Genomic DNA, 20,962 nt, shown 5'->3' with positions numbered 1-20,962 from the left:
TAAAAGTTTCAAAGTCAATGAAACATGAATTAAGGGAAGGGTCAAATAGTCTCCACTGAAAGCTTATAGAACTGCATACAAATATCATTGACCTACCCCTAGTGGTCATTATCATACTGACCTATTCAGAAAAACTTTTACAGATTGCTTAAATCAACTAGACCACATATATTGAAGAATAAATAGCAGTTTGTTGGAATACTTAATATTCAGGCAGAAATCAAACTCAAGGGAAAGACAGCTACATTACATAAATTGATATTGTTGAGTTTGTAGTTGATATGATTATATCTTACATGAAAACGAGCATTCTGTGAGTCAATACTTATTCTATTACTGGTTAAAAAATCATTAAGGTACATGTAGGTTCATATTATACCGCTATCTTGGATTGTACAATCACAGTACAAAATCGGTCTAGTTATTTGTTTTCTTTTATTTTCTTAAAACATATTATGAAACCTACTGTGAAAGTACTTTAATTCGTGGGTATCAATTTTCGGGGTTTTGCCAATATTTACATGTTCGTGGGTTTTTAAATTCGTGGATTTAACTTTTCTAAAAAAAAAAATGAAAAATTAAATCCTTTAGAAACAAAGGTTACAAATAGTCTGGTTGAAGGAAATTGCAAAGTAAACATTGACGCGTATAGATCGTAGTGACAACACTAATTACATTTTAACCCAAGATAAAGTTATCAACAGATTAAGGACCATCAAAGGTGTTAATAAGGCCATAAACATGTCACCTTAAGAAATCAGTATCATAAACAAATGCTATAAAGGTATCTATGTATTTTTTGTGATAGTAGCCAAATTGAAGATGAAAAACACTTTCTTTTTAATTGTTGTTTTTACTCTGATATCAGACATGAATCATATGCCAAAGCCTGTCTTTTAAATGTTGATTTTGAGAATTTATGTGATGTTGAAAAACTTCGTTATCTTATGTGTAATGAGAATATGGTTCCTCTTTTAGCTAGTTCCCTTTATCATATGTTTTATCGACAAAAACATGTCATCTAGAAATTATATATGTTTTGTTATTTTTTATTTATTTTTTTAATTTACGAAATACATTTTAAATATATCAAAGCTGTCCTTTTATGTATGTATTAGATGTTTATTTTAATGATAGTGTCTCATAAGTCGTTTTCGGCTGGCATCCTTTTACATAAATGTTGGGTTCTTATGACTTTATGTGTATATATATATATTGATATTGTAATGGATGGTGACACTTTAATAAAATAAATCTTATCTTATCTTATCTATAATTGTCAAATAATTCTTATCAAAATCAAGCCCAGCATGAAATTATTATTTCCTATATGTACGACAACTATGAGAATATAAAATGAACTTTATCATACTTGCATATCAATACCGAAAAAATGTGACTTCCATCGAAAAAGCTTTTTTTATAAGAATTTAAAAGATCAAAAGTTGTACAGTTTTGGTTATCAAAGATTAAATGGGTATAATCCTGTGTGCAGTTGTAGTTCTGTGACAGCTATTAAAATATTCTCAGATTCGAGTTTATTTAACATATTCTCTAGATCATATCAGTAGTCAAACCTAAATGGGAATCTTTTCATGCTTTGATTTGGACAATGGTTATTTTATTTCGTCGGACACTTAAATTCGTGGATTAAGTCATCCACGAAAACCAAGAAAATTGGTACCCCATGAATAAAAGTACTTTCACAGTATCTTCTCACAATTTATTTCAAAATTCTATCTCATGGATTTTTTTTTATGCACACTAATGTGTTTTTTCATAAACAAAGTAACCAAATTTGGGCGATTTTCAACGATTCATAGCTTGAAAAATAGCACAGTGACCATACTTTTTGAAAAAAGCATAGTAAAATCTTTATTTTGGCAAATTATAAGAAAATTCTGTCTCAAAAATATATACTTATGATCTACCTTAAATTGGAACAAAATGCTAAATTGATCTATAACTTGTCGTGGTTTAAATTATTAACTATTTTTTCTATATAATAAATATCAGGTTTATTTCTTCCAGCATGAAGAAGAAAATGTAAGTGCGGAAAACTGTTCATTTTTAGAATAGAGACAGACAGAATGCAATCCTAAAGTTCTCTTTGACTCCTCGGTAGGGGGGTAATAAACAAAAACATACAAAACAAACTTGCTGACCACTATGTGATACCAATTTACAGCCGCAAATTTGTTTGCCCTCGTAAAAAAATTAGATGAAGGTCAAAGGATATCTTCTTACAAGAAATCGACACACTAAGAATCAAAAGTTTCACTTGACTATTAAGAGCATAAAATTTAGGTTAAAATGCTCCACAACCTGTCAGAATTGAACTATCTGAATCATTTAAATTGAGGCTTAAGGTTAAATATTACATGTATCAGACAATTGTATAATACTTAGTTTTTATTTTTCTGTCTATACGTCATTTAGCTAGTGTAATGCTTTTATTGTCGTTAATACTGTGACATGGATATGAATGTTTCAAACTATCTCAAACAACATACATTTATATGTGTTGTTGAGTCCCTTTATGAGGATAAAGCTTACAGTCATAAAAAAATATCAGTCACCAAGAAATACCCATGTTACCAATAAACAAGTGCAATTGCAATTATTAATGCCATACCCACTGATATGAGATGTTTTATTAGTGTATGCTTCATACCTTCCATTTACATGTCAAGTATATAAATGATAATCATGATTTATACTCAAATGAGCTGATGGGTCTATTTCAGTTTTGAAACATTATTATGACTTTATGTGATGTAAAGAAATAACCTTTTAAAGTTGAGAACAAAATGAACATATCTAGACTCTACCATACTTTCTTGTTAGTCACAATATATATCCACCTAAGAAATTTCAACCTTTTTTTTAATTTGGAAAACAAGAACATAAGTATTTTTAAAACACCAGGATTTACTAAATATTTGGTATTGAATGTTGTAGGAATGGACTTTTGTTATGGCAGTTAACCCTTGTATATTGAAAAATTTAAGAAAATTCAATAATGAAAGAAAAATTCTTTATGAAGAAGCTTCTATCCAAGCTTTGTGAAATTTGATGAAGTTCATTTATCAGATTAACCCAAAAACTGACCCTCAACAGGGGAGGATCCAGCCATTTTAAAAAGTGGGGTTCCCGACCCAGAGTAAAGGGGGGTTCCAACTATATGCTCCCATTCAAATGCATGTATCCTCCAAAAAAAGGGGGGGGTCGAACCCCTGGATCTGCCAATGCTCAATGATGAATAAAAAGCCATGATTAATGACTGCACAATCAATCAGTCTTCAAACCCTTGGTCATTGACAAGACAAAAAGATCAAATGTTTGTTTTTTCATCAAATTTCTTTATACTGAAAGACAGTGAAAATACTCAGAAATTTGATTATGCTTCGTTTTAATACTTTTTACAAACAGGTAAGTTTGCAAGACATTCAGATATCAAAAAATATATAAAAGATATGCAAGAAGTTGAGGATATCTGTCTTATACACACAATGCATAGTTATGGGGAGAGTCTTAGAATCTGAATGCAGAAATGTGGACAGTTTTAGTATGAAATTCCATTTCTTCATAGTCCATATAAGCATGGTTAAGTACTCCTAAATATGTAAAATTACACATCTTTCTTTGGAAATTGGTTCTGTTTTACTGTTTTAATAACCAATGATATAACTTAATATTTCACAACTTACTTTTCCACTAACAGTTCTCCTTCTTCTGTTTGCTGCATGATCTTTTCAAATCTTTCTTGTTCTTGCTGAAATCAGAGGTACATGTATATAGTTATCTATGAAATCAGAGGTACATGTATAAAGTAATCTATGAAATCAGAGGTAAATGTTTAAAGATATCTATGAAATCAGAGGTACATGTATAAAGTTATCTATGAAATCAGAGGTACATGTATAAAGTAATCTATGAAATCAGAGGTACATGTATAAAGTAATCTATGAAATCAGTGGTACATGTATAAAGTTATCTATGAAATCAGAGGTACATGTATAAAGTTATCTATGAAATCAGAGTTACATGTATAAAGTCATCTATGAAATCAGAGATACATGTATAAAGTTATCTATGAATTCAGAGGTACATGTATAAAGTTATCTATGAAATCAGAGGTACATGTATAAAGTCATCAATGAAATCAGAGTTACACGAATAAAGTCATCTATGAAATCAGAGGTACATGTATAAAGTTATCTATGAAATCAGAGGTACATGTATAAAGTATATAAGGTAATCAAAGCAAATTCAACAAAGGTAAGTTGAATATTATTTCCATTTTATATCCCTAAAAAAAATTACGGTCAATTAGACCATTTCAAATGTTTTTATCAAACAGTTTGTTAAATATTACAAAATTAACAAAGCATTGACAACTATATAATACATTTTGAAGGAAATACATTCCTTTGGGAATAAGGAATACAGTGTTGTTGTACTATATCAAACTTATTGAGAATTAGATCATTGCATGAGATAGACACATTAAGGTATGTGACTGAATAAGATGTATTTATTGTACTCAAGTGGCCTCCCACTAAGCTAGGATAATAGTGAAACAATACAAAGAAACTAAACAAAACTGACATTTACTTCATACTCATTATATTGTAACTAAGGCAACATCTTAAGAATAGCAGTGGAAAGAGAATTGACCTAAAAGTACTTACATGTACAAGTACAACAAACTAGTTCAATCATTGTCAACTGACAGACAGAAAGTTTTCATATATGCATGCAAAATTAGATTAAAACATCTCCTGAGGTATGAAGTGCAAGAATAAGATTTATAATCAATACATTTAATGGCTTTATAGTGAACCTACATATCAATTTGTTGTAAACTAGTGTTGCTACTTTACTCTCTTGTTTATACATATCCCTTATATCATTTTATTAATATAACTTCAAGGTAGATAACTCTATGTTTTGCTATTATTGAAAAGAACATTTCTTATTGCCAAAAAAGTAAAGTAATGTGCTGTTATAATATGAATGTTTGAAGACAATTTCTATTTTACAATCCTTTCAAGTTAATAATTACCTGAGAAAATTGTTGGTAAAGTAGATCAACATATTTCTTTCTACCCTGATAGCCTCTGAAATGTCTTTGTATGCATGTTGCACAGTGCTCTAAATAGTTTTCTTCTTTCTTCTCCTGAAAGAATTAAGAAATATAGATTCAACTAATTTGTTTAATGGTTTACTGAATGTGCAGTATTTACTGGAATGAATACAATTTCACTGGGCATCATCCTAATAAAAAAATTGAACTTTCCCTTATTGTTTCAGCAATAAAATGAACTTTACTTGGCAATAGTTTTATCAGTTTTGTTTTTCAGACTGGCAACTTTCCTGAAGACAGGAGACATTCATCAGTCTCACTGATACTTTTATTGGGGCAACAGGGAAGTTAAAATATATTACCAAACTTATACATGTATTCACTATCCAGTACCATCCAGTAATATAAATTTAAAAGAAATTGCTTCAAATTAAAGATATATTATAAAGGGATGATCTGTTTGATTAAAATGAACGTTTTGGTTACAACTGAACATATAGATCAGTATCTAATTATTGAAAATACTAAACCAGTATTTAACTCTTTTACTACAATGTACATGTACTTCCGATATTATGAATAGAAAATTTGACAAACAGAGATATTTATGTGCATTAATGGAAGTGTTTTTTCCATTTAACTTTTTCTGCAGAACAGTTAATACACTCAGGATGCCATCGTTTTTTACTAGTTTTAATAAATTGATTTTTTAAATTTTTTTTTAAATATTTCCATGTTTCATTTCTGGCAAGATCATACATGTAACAAAAATTTCTTTAAATAGCCCTTTTTCAGGTTTTCATGATTTTTTTTTTAAAGGATAGGGGAATTGAAAAAAAGAAAAGGGATAGTAAATCTTGAAAAACATGTATAGTGGCTTATACAAAGTAATATGGCATTTCAAAGTTGGAAAAGATGTGGGTCTAAAGTTGATGCATGGTGGCACCCTCATGGGAAAACACTACTCTATTCATCTTACATGATAATAATGTACAACAACATTTCCTCCATCTCATGATCTGATATTTTCAATTCCTTATTACAATCTTATAAATATTATACTTACTCCAGGAAAAAGTACTTTAGTAATTGCAGGGTTAAATGCCTGTAAAACAAAACATCATTTTAAGGATAATGTGTCATTACACAACAACATGATTCTTATTTATACAGAAATTATTAGGCTCTATAGCTAGTTATGAAATAAAGGATGATACAGAAACTTATTGCAACCAATTACCAGTACAATGTCTATGCTTGAGCTTAAGGAAAAATCACATAAAAATACATCAAGAAAGACTATCCCATAATTAAACTCCCGACAATTTGCTGATATTTTGACAGAAGTAGAGAAACTTTCCTGTTTCATTAAATCACAAAATGAAATCAGCAATGATTTAACAGACACAAATACATAAATATATTTTAATTGACCTCATTAACTCTTTTGTTATTTAGAAACTAGCACAGTGTAAGGGAGATAATTCATAATCAACTTTATCAAATTGTTATTGTCTTATGAGGAGTGATGGGCCAAAACCAGTGAAATGGAACCAAATGTAAAGAAAAACTATATCTGTAACCAACCATCATAGAATCAAATACTAGAAGTCAGCTCCACATGTAAAGGCGTTTAAATTTTTTTCCATATAATTGTTATTTTCAAGAATTTTTCAGTCTGTAATTTTAATAATAATCTACAGAGTGAAACCAAATATACTTTAATCTGCAATTTATCATAGTAGACTCACATACTAAAAATCATAAACTGTTGGGACCAAAAGTCCCAAAATCAATCTCAACCTTCCTTTTGTGGTCATAATCCTTGTGTTAAAATTTCATAGATTTCTGTTTACATATACAAAAGATATTATGTGAAAACCAAGAAAATGCTTATTTGGCCCCTAATTCCTTAACTGTTGGGACCAAAACTCCCAAAATCAATCCCAACCTTCCTTTTGTGGTCATAAACAGTGTGTTTAAATTTCATAGATTTCCATTTACGTATACTAAAGTTATAGTGTGAAAAACAAATGTCTTCGGACGACGACGCCAATGTCATACCAATATACAACATTTTTTTTTTAATTTCTAAGGTCGTATAAAAATACAAAAGTATCATAAAAACGATCAGGAGTTGTTTCCCATAGGCCTAAGTATATAAATTGATTAAGAAATGTAATTTTTCCATGTCACAGTGGCTTCAAAAATGACTTATGTTTTGTCAATAACATTGCTTGTTCATGTTGTAATTATAAACAATGTTATAATTCATATATATCATCATCACATGTAAGCATTACTTTGTTTAATTGTGTATACATGCATGTTTTGTTTAAATGTACTTTCTTGTATCTTGGGCCCCACTTAAAAATATTTTGGTTTGCCCAAACCCTACCCAAAGGTTGAGACAGTGGGTAGGTAGGTAGGCATTTTTTTTTTTTTCAAAAAAAGAAATTGAAGTATCAGATGTTTATTATAAAATTGAGAATGGAAATGGGGAATGTTTCAAAGAGACAACAACCCGACCAAATAAAAAAACAACAGCAGAAGGTCATCAACAGGTCTTCAATGTAGCAAGAAATTCCCGCATTAGTCTTCATGCCTATTTGACTATTCAGGACAATAAAAGAATTTGAGAAGACAGCTTTTTTCTCGGTAGGTAGCTTTTGGGCGAACAAACCTATTATTTAATATGGCCTTGTATGGCCTTGAATAAGTCATCCTGCAGCCAGTTTTATGAGCAAGTCCAAAGCCTGTAACAAGTTACTATATATTACAAGTGTACATTTTTGTACCTTCATAACTTCTATGTTCCTTTCCAATCTATCATGTCTGAGTTGTTCTAGATCTGGTTTCTCTAATGTTGTATCACTCTCAGTATTCAGCTTTGGGTAAGACACCTCTCCTGGTTCTTTTATTGAAGTATTCATTTCTGGTGATCTAAAATTCTAAACGAAAAAAGAAAACAAAATGTCTACACAAATACTCAGTGATAACATGCATATATATATTGAAGATTTTTTTTTATTAATACTGAGATTTTAAGCAAGATGAAGGAGGATTATAATGTACTAAGGGCATTGGCATTACAGTAATTCAGATAAAGCCTTTTAATTATTCTTTAGAATACTTTCCATCTATTTGATACATTGTACATACTCTTATTCCTGTTGATAAATTTACACCAAAAAAACGCACCAATCTAGCATCAACAAGAGGATGTCAGTGTGACAGCAAACTGGATTTCCCTCAGAGGTTGAACCCTGTACAGTTGAGCAAGTATGGACACTACATTTAAGCTTAAACACCTCTGGTTTTGATTGTGATTGAATATTTGACACAGCATAGATTTGCGAAACAAAATGAATGTGGTCATAGAACAAAATGAAGTCAAGAACGGAAATTTTTTAAATTGGACATTTACCTAAATGTACAGTATTATGGTACATGTACAATATCCAAAATCTACATTTTGTAAGTACATGGTTAGAATCATAATGTGAGTGTGAAATGTGTAATTTTTCCTTTTGAGATCAATATTCTTTTGTCAGCTCTGCCATTCATGTGTCCATAGTTGTTATCATAAGGATTGGGATTTTTTCTGTCATTTCTAGTCTGTTTCGGATGATTCTGACCTCCGATCCTTAGTTTCTTCAGATAATTCAATTGGGGACTCAGAAAATTTACAAAAATTATAACCCAAAATCCAGTCATTGTATTTCACTCACTTCCATGAAAAAGGGGCATGACATCATTTTTCTCTCCCCTTAATAGAGCACGACGTCAAGAAAACACAAGAGGGTGCCATAAGAGACCAAAAACATCCTGCTGGAAACACTATTTTCATTGATTTGTAAAATTTAAAGCAACAGAAAGCAAGTATGGTGAACAACCCGGCAAAGCAAAGTGACCGAGGGGAAAACTACTTACCCCTCCAGTCACCTACATTGTACTAGCATGAGCCATAGACACAGGTCTGTGGAGCTCTCAGGGCTTCTTCTGCTGCTTCTGCCTGATAATGGCCATAATCAACGAGCTGATAAAGGCCACAATCAACGAGCTGATAATGGCCACAATCAACGAGCTGATAATTATGCTTGGGGAGAATACTAGCCTTATTTGTTTTTAGTCCATGTCATGACTCATGGTTACGTATGACGGTATGTGCAATGTTTATCCCTAGGTGAGAGTTGGTTTAGTATATCTCTTTGTGTGTTCGGACCCGTACAGTAAAAGAGGCCAATATTCCCGGACGGTGATTTCTTTTCTTATCGCCGCTTACTTAGTCTTTTAATCGCTAATTTATAACAGTTATAATGACTAATGAGACCCAACAGAAATGAGAGAAGACCACATATCGACATGAGGAAATTTATTATGCAATATATTTACCTTTCAAACTTGCAGCTATGGAAGAGAAATATTCTAAATGGAGCTATGCTAATGTTCGTATTGGAAACTTAATGTAATCAGCGTTTCAAATTACATTCTCAATTTCCAACTCGAAAAACTGACTCAAACCGGAAACGTCATTTGCTAACTTTGCTGTTATTCCACAGTTTCGGATTCACAAAAAATAAATAAAAATGTTTAGGTGTCACTAAAAGGTATACGGAGCGTCCGGAATAGCCCCGAGAAAATTATACAGACTAGCCACTTTAAGACCAAATACACATGTTAATCAAATACATTTTTACCAGTTATACGTTCCATGCAAGACCATTATATTCCAAAGCAAACAATGAGATAACATCATACTAAATTGTATACGCATATTGTTGGTTTTATGGAAGTCTGAGTTAATTAAATTTTGATATTTCTTTAATTCATTTGTAACACTTTGTAGTGTATAGTTTTGTAATGAGTTCTATCGGCTGTTATTCCTATTTCACAGAGGTGTTTTAATTGTACTTTGAATGATTCATCTTCTATAGAAATATTTTCGATGAGGCAGTGGTTCTTATGAAACGGTTTTGTTTCATATGTTTCAATTTTTATTTTCAATGTGATTTTCCCCCCATGATCTAAGACATATTTTCAAGGACGTATAACTAACATAGTATACGTCCTTAATATTTTTTGACCACTGATTAAATACACTATTTTTTATTATTTCATAATATGATTTGTATTCATTAAGTTTTTGTATTTAACTATTCAATAGTTTAACTTCCCGGATAGAATTTCACAGATGAAGAAATAACAACAACTACTGTGACATTTTTTTCCACCGGATCAAATTTCGACCGGAAAATTTGCTTCTTACACTATATTTTCCAGGAAATTATTTCCCAGAAAAAAATCAGTATATCAAAATAGGGGAAATGTGGAATGACTAAAAGAACAGAACATTGAAACGGGAATGTGTAAATGAGACAACAACCCGACCATGCCAATGGAAAACAACAAAAAGGTCTTAACCGCAGCAGGAAAATCCCGCACCCGGAGGCGGGCTTCATCGGACCGCTAAACAATAATGTATCAGCGACATGGATATGTTTCTGAGCGCTTAACCCTTCCCTAGTTTTTTGGGCAGTGGTGAAGGAGCACAACACATAAGAAAAACCTTACAAATCGATCACAAATGACTTAACTCAATATATTGATACAAAGCACAGAAAAAAGACCAAAAAAAAACCCCGGACACGCACATCATGTGTACATCTATGATTTCGTATACAGACCTGATAAACAGTCGAAAAACACACGACCTTGAGTAACGCCAAACTATAAGAAATTAGTATTGGTAAGATATTTTTATATCTACTGTATATAAATATTCGAAACAATTATTTATGCCAATTTTTTTTTACAGCTTGTACACCAGTTAGAATGTAAATCACATTGGGGTAGTTAATTTTGTTTCCATAATTAATCTTAACGGATTTTCAGTTTCCAAATCTCGAATCAATCGTTTGAACTTTCCGTGGTGATCTTCTTATCCCAGCATATAAGTTTACATAAACGGCTGCCATGTTAATTTGGTACTTTCGGACATGTAACTTAAAACGATTTCATCAACTCTATTAAATTATAAAAGTTAACTAGTATACACACAGAGCTCACTTTCAGTTGGCTTTTATACCTTTTTACAAACAGGCGGAAGTAACCAATTGTTTTCGGAATTGGGACAACTTTCTTTCTATCTTTCTTTTAAGTTGTATTATCATTTCTTTTAAAACCAGTTGTCAGCATGATATGGTTATGTTCTTCGCGTATATTTTATGATAGTATGATACTAAATCTCCAACAGGCGGGATTGTGCCTGATATTCATATGATGAAGACATGATCCTTCAATCTGTTGAGGTCTGGAACCGGCATGTCAGTAACTGCTAGTCGTCATATTGTTTACATATGTTGATCATTATCATTTTGCTTGTTTCTGCGGTTACCTTTTCCACAGTGGCACGCGGTATAGGTGGAAGGTTGATATCTTACAAAACATGCATGGTAACCCGTATTTTTGTGCCTGTCCGAAGTCATGACTGCCCCTTGGCCTTTCTTAGTCTTGTATGCTTCTAAATTTTGGTTTAGTTATGTGTATCGTTAAGTAATACGTCCGGTTTCTCTAAACTAGTTACCATCAGTGATTAGGGACAAGCTCCATGTGTGAAAACTAAGTTTTATCGCTGTGTTGAAGACCAATTGGTGGCCTTGAGCTGTTTCATGCTCTTTGGTCGGGTTTTTAATTGTCTTTTTGACACATTCTCCGATTTCGTTCTCAATTTTATTCATTTATTTGGCATTGAAAATTATTTCTTTACAAATACACAAATAAAAAAGGTATCTGCAATAATTAAGTTTGTGTATTTAATGCAAGACATCAAAAGTTTTATACATTCATTTACGAATCGTTTTGATATCCATGTTCATCTAAGTGTGAACTCCTAGGGAAAGGTGTGGTTCCTTCAATATAATGAGTTCCAAAATGAACTGGTTGCGTGACAAGCGTGAACATAACATTTTTGAGATACATCTGACAGAAGAAAAATATTGGAGTGAGATGGATTAAATAGTATACGAGATCTCAGCAACAGTCGTTAGCTGCAAAGGACGATTGGCAGACCTTTGAGCATTGTGACGTTCTTTGTAGCATGCTTGGAAACAACGTTTCTTTTTCGTAAAGCTATGGCGTTTACCACCATGGGTATACTGTCTTTCAAGGTATTGTGGACATATTTTAATTGGTAAGTAACATATTTCATAAAATGAAATAAGATCACATAAAGTTTAATTATTATAATATAGTTTGATATGGAAAAAATAAAGATTCAAGACGTGGAACTAAATTTCTATATATTATTTTTTTTTGCTTTTAAGTGAAGAACCGCAATGGACGCTATTGCACTGGATATTTGGAAAGCCACGTGATGTTTGTCCTACCATTGCAGATTTGTTGCAGGTATGTCTATGAACAGTTACAATAATAACATTGTTATGCAATAATATTATATATTTGTGTTTGTGCATTTCTTTATCAGTTTTAAACTGTAAATTTACACGTAATTGAATTTGAACAAGATTATGGTGAAAGAAGAAGAAAACCACATAAGATATCTAATGAACAATTAACAAGTTGGATATTGCTCATTGTTAAAGGCAGTACGTTGACCTATAATTGTTAATTTTTCAAGTTTCATTTGGGCTATTGTGAGACTTTTCTCATTGGATATTAAACCACATCTTCTTTTTTTTGTATCATATAAGACGTATGACGGAAATATGCGAATGAGAACTCAGAGTTTGTGTGTATAATGAGTTTCAAATTCCCGCCTTTAATATATTATATATAATTCTCCGAGTGTACATAGTTTTATTTTTCAATGCATTCTAGTAAAAAGACTTCAAATGACTTTAAATCCACCAGTGTAAACAGCCTGTCCCAAGCCCGGATAAAGGAGGAGGAAAGTCATTATTCTTTTAATTGTCGCAATCGTATATTTTTATTTTTGGCGCAAATGATACGAACAGGTAGCGCAAACGTAGCAAAGGAGAAAAAAGTTGTGGGACAAAAGTACTCAATTCTCCCGTTTAACCCAACACTTTACTTTAAGAAAGCTTCATACATTGATTTTCTATTATAATCTGAATGTGTTTGACTTTACAAAAAGTACAAAGGTAATATGAAAAAATAATTCTTTCTTTCAGACATTGTCTCTGTCATTTCTTTTGTTCGCTATAGTCTTCTGTATGGTGTTAAAGATTGTACCATGGTCGAGAAAAGGATACATATACTTGCAAATATTCGGTATGTTGAATCTTATGTTCAACCTATGATATTTTTGCTAACAAACCTTTAAATTAATTTTTTTAAACAAATTTAGCTGCCTCTTTTCCTTACAGGGTTACATAATTTAAAAAATATCTTTCAGTAGATTCTCATATCTCATATCTGATCTCATGTTTTAGTGCTAGAATTGCTTAGTCTTTCCAGTATCAGTAAATCCTAGATCTTGGCTAAAGTATTAAAGGAATTATGCAAGACCCAACCTTTTCGTGAACTGTAATATAATTGCACAGAATCCATGTAGATATCTGTGTAAAATTTGTGTATCAAACCTTTGGATGTTAACTGTAAATATATTAAAATATATATAAAGAGGTTGGGTCTTGCTTAGTTCCTTTACTTTATTTTAGGCCAATTCAACGTAATGTTTTTTGCCCAAAAAATTTAACTTCTGGAAGATGAATTTCAAAATGACACTGAATTTAATTCCTATTATATACTAAATTATTGACTGCATTGTTAGATCATACATATTTTGTGTTTATGTGACCACGTGATATTTCAAGGAGTATATCATGTCTTATTTGTAGGAGAAACCGTTAGATATGCACGTGTGATAAAAGAATCGGCGGAGACCAAGGGCCCGAATAGAAAATCAAAAGAGGTGATGTAAGTATCTGCTGGTATTCTCCTATGTACAATCCAATAAGTATACATTGATTTATAAATTTTATATTTAGATTACGGTATGGGTTTATATCATCATCCATGGATCAGTGTTAAAGCCAGCGTACGGTGATAAATAATTGTTCACATCTTTGCCCTTTGGTCTATGGAGAAAATCTGTCTCATTGTCAATTGTGCTACCGATCTCCTCTTTTCGAGCCTGTGAGATTTTGTCGTGAAAGTGAGACATAATTATCCAACATTCCGCCGTCGTCGTCGATATTTAGGTATTGTATGTGGTTAAAGTTATTTTTCACATCAATAACGTTTCAAAACCTTCCTGTAATTCGAAAAACTTGGACAAAAGCTTTTCCATGATAACAATTTATTGTCCATCGCAAAATTTGTATTTCTTCCTTTGTTGTATCTTACTGCTTAATAACAAAGCGGTTTCAAAAGCTCTTCAGCTTTATGTCTTATGTCTATGTCTATGTCTTATGGTTTCGTTTGCAGTCAATATTGAGATACAGTCTTGGGTTAAAGTTTTTTTAGACATCAACAACTTTGTCAAACCTTCATAAGTTTCCATAAAATTTTACCAGAAACTTTTTATGATTTTAAAACCTGTAATGCGAAACATTAGAGAATGATTTATTGTCAAGATTCTTTAATTAATAATTAATTCATAAATCCAATTTTCAATACGGTACGAATTATCCAAGTATCAGCTTTCTTGACGGGAACTTTTTTTAGATGATAATATTTTGACATTTATTTTTTATTTTTTACAGAGTTACAATACAGTTGCCATCAATATATACCTCAGATGTACGTGAAAGAATACAGATTCACTGTGAAATATTGCCGAGAGTAGCAACCAACGATTGATGTTTAAATAATCATATAATAGAAATAAAACTATAATGTCGTTACTCTAGTTTTTCTTAGTATTTAGTGACTGGTCCATTTTTTCTCCGAGTATAGTTGCCCCGATCAGGTATGCATGACAGAACAATTGTTTTATAGCTGCTGCTATATACAATATTGTAACACAACCGTCAAATATATATACACAAATGGTCGAAATATTGGCAAAACCATCCAATCTTTGACAATAACATATCTTTCATAAATTTTCAAAGAAAGCTTTTAAAATGTCTGTAAAGTTTTGTCCATCATAGTATTTCACTGTAACATTATGATCACCATGTAAACCTGCTATCATACCGGAAAGCTCTGAAATAGAAAACAAAAAACTGATTTTCGAATTTTAAATTATTGACCTCAACATTAATGCGGTTATGGTTATCCGTTATTCGGTTTTTTTCAATTAGGACGCTAGGCTGTTGAATTCAAAGTCAAGATCTAGTATTCCTTATTGCAATAAATAAATGTTAACATAAGCATAACATAAGCCTTCAAGAAATATTTTCAAGTTGATGAGTTCTCGGTGACATCTAATACATTTCTTTTTTTTTCATGGTTGATAGTTTTTCTCAGTATCCTATACATTGATTGGTGATTTATGTGTTATCCAGAAATTTCTACATAACTTTTGCTTAATATTTTGTAGAAAAAATTAATAAAACAACGTACTTTTCCCGGAGTTTGGACGGAAAAGGCACAGTATTTTCTTATCCATCCCAACTGCTCTCCCGATCTCATAACCCACACCAAGCGATGGCTGTGTTACCTCTGCAATTACAACTAAAATGGAGAATTTATAGCCGTTATATTATGATTAAGTGCAATTGCTGATATATCATTTGATCATAGTTGTTTTCAAATCTTAGTATTTGAAAAAGTTTTCAACTCATGAGGAATCTCTAGTATCAAGAATTATCAATCACACAAGTACATGGCATATACATACTAATGATACTTCCTTCAGTAATTAAGGTAGTTTTACAGATATAAACCGTACATTTCTTGTTCCTTTTCCTTCTTCTCCATATAATAGAATGTACATTCAATAGGAAGCAGACTTTAAATCTAACATGCGGAACAGTCGACAATATAAGAGTGTAAGATTGTACGATTTCTATAACAGCAGTTAAACATGTGTTAAAGTGTCTTGAAAATAGTCCGGAATATGACAGTTGTAATCAAAAGTTCTGTTTCTGTGTATGTTAGCGTTTGTTTTTGTTGCAGTTCAGTGTTTCTGTTTTTCCGTTGTTGTCCTATTATGATTAATATTTTCCCCTAGGTTTAAGTTTGTGACACTGATTTGTTTTCGCTTAATCTATGGAATATGACTTTTGAACAGCGGAATAATACTATTGCCTTTATTTAGCATCTTGAGCATTTCATACCCCAAACTTGAAATTTCAACAAACTGATCGAATGTAGTATCATTTGAATGAATACAAGATTGATTGTTAGACAACACATTGGATTTCTTTAATAGAATCAAAATATGTTTGAATAAAATGTTTTTAATTATTTGACAAACGACGTATTAGTGTGACCTTTTAAAATATTTAATTACAGATAATATAGTAAATTATGAAGAAGTACTCTACTGAAGAGACATTCCGCACATATAAGTTTAACTTACCATCAGAACTCTTTAATTTGGTCAAACATGACTGATGTACCTCTTTATTTCCCATTTTTATTTCATCTATTAAATTATACAAACAGTTATTTAATCTGCTTAGCCTAACATTACACATCTAAAATTGAGAGTGCAAATGGGGGAATGTATCAAAGAAACAACCCGACCAAATGAAAGAAAAACAGCAGAAGACCTATGGGTCTCCAACACAGCAAGAATATATGAAACTCGGAGGCAGGCTTTAGCTTGTCCCACTAAACAAAACTGTGCACTTATTCAGTAAGAATGGAATTCATTATAAACCCCAAAACATACAAGTGAATTTAATTAAAAATTATACAAGACAAACAGAGGCTCCTGATTTGGAACAAGTGGAAACATGCGGCGGTATTGTGAGATCTAAACCCTCCCCCTTTACATATAGCGAATGTAATAAAAAACAAACACACAACAATACGCACGGTAAAATCTAGTTTAAAATAAGTCGTAGTCCGATATTAGAATAGGTATCAAAACTAACTAACCTAGCGAAATGGCAGTAAAACATGAATTAACAGAGAACTACCAGCAGTAACTGATATGCCAGCTCCAAACCTCAAATAAACTGATTGAAAAATCATGTCCTCATCATACAAAATTCAAGCACAGACCCCTACGTTAATGGCTTGAGCATCATATTACTATCAAATAATAAAATATATGAAAAGAACATAACACGTTCCATGCCAACTGGTGTTGATATTTTCAACATCATTGAGTTACAATTTGTGACATTTTTTAAGAACTGCATCTATGAGTATTTTGATACAGTACTTAATTATTTATAATTACTTGGTTCTAGGTATGCCAACGATATCAGTTAGACATTGACAAATAAGTTTGCAACGCAACAATTCATGCCATTTATTTTGATTGAACGTACACGTCGAAAAGAATAAAATTGATACATTCTATTACATATGTTAAACAACTTGTAAAGAATGCCCCATACGGTTAGAGAGTTCGAACAACTATATCTTTTAATGCATTGTATCAGAAAGTTTAAAAGGTTCGTGCAAACCTATCCGTCCAATTAAGTAAAGCCATCGGAATTCATTTTATCGTAATATAGTATATTGGCTGTTTTCCTTTAGATGTACGACTTGTCATGAAGTATTAACATGACCTACCTTGTACTGCTGTTTGTGTTCCAATCTATTCTGTGAGTACTTCGCCATACTTAGATTTCAGTTCACCAATTATAGAAGCGTACAGCTCAATGTCTTGTCTACCACCTCGAACGCTTCCACAGAAATATATCTTCATTTTCAGTCGGTATAAGGCCGCGCACTACAGTAACTTTTAATTATATATAAGTTATTGATCATTTGTTTTCATTTACTTCGTGTGTGTTTAATTAGGTTATGACCAGTTTGATAACTTTTGATAAATCTAAAGATTACATTTTATCTAGTGAAACTATCTGCCATATTGATTCAGAACATCTCAGACGCAATTTTTTTTATTTAATCAGTAATAGAGAAACGCACAATTAGGATACCACTCTATTCTGTAGGCATCATTATTATAATAGATATAGGAAGATTTGGTGTGAGTGCCAGCGAGGCAACTCTCCATCCAAATACCAATTTATAAAAGTAAACCATCATAGCTCAATGTACGGCGGCCTTCAACACGGAGACTTGGCTCACAACGCACAACAACATATAAAGGACCCCAAAATTACTAGTGTAAAACCATTCAAACGGGAAAACCAACGGTATAATCTATATAAAAAAACGAGAAACGAAAAACTCGTATAAATTACATAAACAAACGACAACTACCGTACATCAGATTCCTGCCTTAGGACAGGTGCAAACATTTGCAGAGGGATTAAACGTTTAAATAGTACCAAACCTTCTCCCTTTTTCTGAAACAATAGTATAACATCACACAGAAAAACATGTTAAAATTAATCCACTTTGCATATAAAAAAAAAATCTCTCCAATATTGTAGACGAGAATAGAATTCATGACAAAAATAGCTGTTTTGATAATCTTCACAATATTGCTGATCTTTAGTCTGTTTAGTTTCTCTCTATGTGTTTGTAGATTTTGCTCAGAACAAAGGAGATAATACAAAATTCTTATTTTAGGGCAAATGACCGCTAAAAAGAGGGACAGTCTACTAACTATATTGGCAATATTTGACTAGAAAGTAGATTTTGTCTTGCTGAATTTTTTCCCATTCTTAGTTTCTATTTATCAATCATGATTTTTCTCAGACAAAATACAAAATAAAAAAGGACTATAAGTCCCACAAAGAGTTGTTGAACAATTTCTACATGTTACTTTAATTCTTGATCTTGTCTAGCTCAAATTTTTATTTTGCCTAACCAAGCTAATACATATATCTGTTGTGATTTTAAAGATATTATGTAAAAACGTAAAAGGTTTGTAAACATCGACATCAAAGGTCAAAAACTCTTATAAGGAGTCAACTGACGACTTCAACTAGGAGTCTTATTTGCAGAACGTGTCTTTCCGGTTATTTTTGCAATTCAAATTTTCACTTTATCTATTACAGATTTCAAGGCATCAAACTAGAATGAAGTAGTATGACAGTTTCGACGTATATGGTCAATTGGTAGAGCTCTACAATTTGAACACTATCGCCATCGTCAGATTTTCTCTATTTATGATTTTCAAAATTATTACAGACAAAACTTGAATGCATTTACCCTTGTGTTCTATTTTTAGCAATGGCGGCCGTCTTGATGGCCAGTTGGTGTCATTTGACAATTTTTGTAGTTTCTCTAATGCTGATTGTGGCCAAATCGGATAAAACACGATATGATAAAGACACTTGACGATTAATCTTAATTACAACAAAGCAAACATAATATTATAATAAAAACAATAAATTGAGATCAAAATTTTTATTAGTTCACCCATGTTAAAATTTTACAAACTAAACAAAATAGGGTAGTAGAAAATATAGCAAGTACTAAAATAGAAGATATGGCTTTGTATACATACGAGAATCAAAGTACCATTACATTTTTAGCTGGGATAACACGAAATTTTGATGGTTATGATTTTATAAATTATATTTAGTTTTAAGGTTTTCCTTAACTTTCCATGCAGTTTTTTGTGTGTGTACACATGGTCTGTGAAATAGCAAGATATAAATAACAATGGCAACGCAATGAAAAAAATAATAATAATTTTTGAAAATACACCAATACACCTCATTGTCAAGCATTGCAAAAGTAAACATTTAAAAAAAAATGATGCCATTCTAAAAAGAAATTAGGAGAGACGGATCAAAAAGAAACTAGTATAAGTTTGCAGTTTTTGGCACATTTTTTTTATCACATTGATATTGTCATTCGCTAAAATAAATAAAAGTTTCACGGAATTCGGTCAAATGTCCCACAGTTCGTAATTTTTTTTACCTCTTGGTCCATTTGGTCGAGTAAAGTCACTATGCAAATCATCATCTATTTCTGTTTTTGAAGTCGGACATGTGTTTTAAACCATCTGCCTATCAATGACATTGTCATTAAACCAGTTCGCTATCCCACATAAATCAAATTCTCTATAGATTCCAAAGTTTGAGTTTCTGCACATTCGATGACGTCTGAAATTGTGCTCTACCCAATTGTTTATTTTCTCAATTAGTCTACATCCATATATATCGTGACCGATTTCAGTAGATCATAATAACATGTCATTGTTTCTCAATCGGTGATGTATATCATTAATCTCAATTATTTGCAATGTTTTGGGGTATAACGTTACGACCTTCTCCCACGAAAAAAAGGTTACTTTGTTTTTTGAAGTGAATTTATACACGATAATGACTTACTTCCCCATTCTACCGCCCCTCAATAAAAGTACTCCATACCATAGAGTCGGACAGCTTTGTAAAAGGTTCAAAAGGTAAACCTTCAAGGCCCTTGTATTTTGAAATAACAAATGAAAATAATGTAATCACTTATCAAGGATTTTAATGTTATCAGTTCTTAATGCCTGGTTGTAAATGTTTTTTCGTAAGCCATTTATTGAACTATTTAAGGATTCTGGATTAGAGAATACTTTACCACAAGTCATAACTAATGTTTAAATCAAAACACGAACTGGCATCAACATATTTATCCAATCTTAGTGTGCATACAAATAGTGAACAATCGTGCAATACTCGATTGTCATCATCGGATAATTTTATTGTTCCTTAATCAAATAAAGAACTATACAAATGAAGTTTTTTTAGTGGTCCAAAAGTATGTGAAATTAAAAAATCAAAAAGTAAATCTGCATTCAAACACTCTTACAAGTCATTTGTATTTTTAAAAGTGTGAAATTAATAAGTTAAGCCACAATGTATACTATAGGTTTTTTGTTTGTTGTTGTTGTTGTTATATTTTTTTATT

The 20,962-nt window shown here is 31.6% G+C and overlaps 3 protein-coding genes across 4 annotated transcripts in view; 1 reads left to right on the top strand and 2 right to left on the bottom strand.

Annotated features, from left to right (window-relative positions):
• Window positions 1-9,661, bottom strand: part of LOC134711788 (IQCJ-SCHIP1 readthrough transcript protein-like) — a 40,560-nt gene extending 30,899 nt beyond the window's left edge. For both annotated transcript variants that reach the window (XM_063572669.1, XM_063572670.1), the window contains exons 1-5: window positions 9,485-9,661; window positions 7,888-8,040; window positions 6,156-6,194; window positions 5,069-5,182; window positions 3,711-3,775 (exon numbers count right to left, since the gene is read on the bottom strand). In XM_063572669.1, coding sequence (XP_063428739.1) covers window positions 3,711-3,775; window positions 5,069-5,182; window positions 6,156-6,194; window positions 7,888-8,022 — 353 coding nt within the window. In that variant the 5' untranslated portion in view covers window positions 8,023-8,040; window positions 9,485-9,661. The remainder of the gene's footprint in view (window positions 1-3,710; window positions 3,776-5,068; window positions 5,183-6,155; window positions 6,195-7,887; window positions 8,041-9,484) is intronic.
• Window positions 9,662-11,863: 2,202 nt separating this feature from the next.
• On the top strand, window positions 11,864-14,885 carry LOC134709524 (uncharacterized). The gene is made up of 5 exons (XM_063569682.1): window positions 11,864-12,281; window positions 12,415-12,496; window positions 13,243-13,342; window positions 13,912-13,990; window positions 14,779-14,885. Exons 1-5 carry the CDS (start codon window positions 12,223-12,225, stop codon window positions 14,873-14,875), a joined length of 417 nt encoding a protein of 138 aa, XP_063425752.1. The 5' UTR covers window positions 11,864-12,222; the 3' UTR covers window positions 14,876-14,885.
• Window positions 14,886-14,893: 8 nt separating this feature from the next.
• Window positions 14,894-17,820, bottom strand: LOC134709525 (5-hydroxymethyl-dUMP N-hydrolase-like). Its single transcript, XM_063569683.1, has 4 exons — window positions 17,714-17,820; window positions 16,545-16,610; window positions 15,584-15,694; window positions 14,894-15,223 (listed from the first exon to the last, which is right to left on the bottom strand). Exons 2-4 carry the CDS (start codon window positions 16,597-16,599, stop codon window positions 15,114-15,116), a joined length of 276 nt encoding a protein of 91 aa, XP_063425753.1. The 5' UTR covers window positions 16,600-16,610; window positions 17,714-17,820; the 3' UTR covers window positions 14,894-15,113.
• Between the last annotated feature and the right edge of the window lie 3,142 nt (window positions 17,821-20,962).

Source organism: Mytilus trossulus, chromosome 3 (assembly GCF_036588685.1).
Source record: "Mytilus trossulus isolate FHL-02 chromosome 3, PNRI_Mtr1.1.1.hap1, whole genome shotgun sequence".
In the NCBI taxonomy this organism is placed as follows: domain Eukaryota; kingdom Metazoa; phylum Mollusca; class Bivalvia; order Mytilida; family Mytilidae; genus Mytilus; species Mytilus trossulus.
This window is presented reverse-complemented; position numbering and strand designations above follow the sequence as displayed.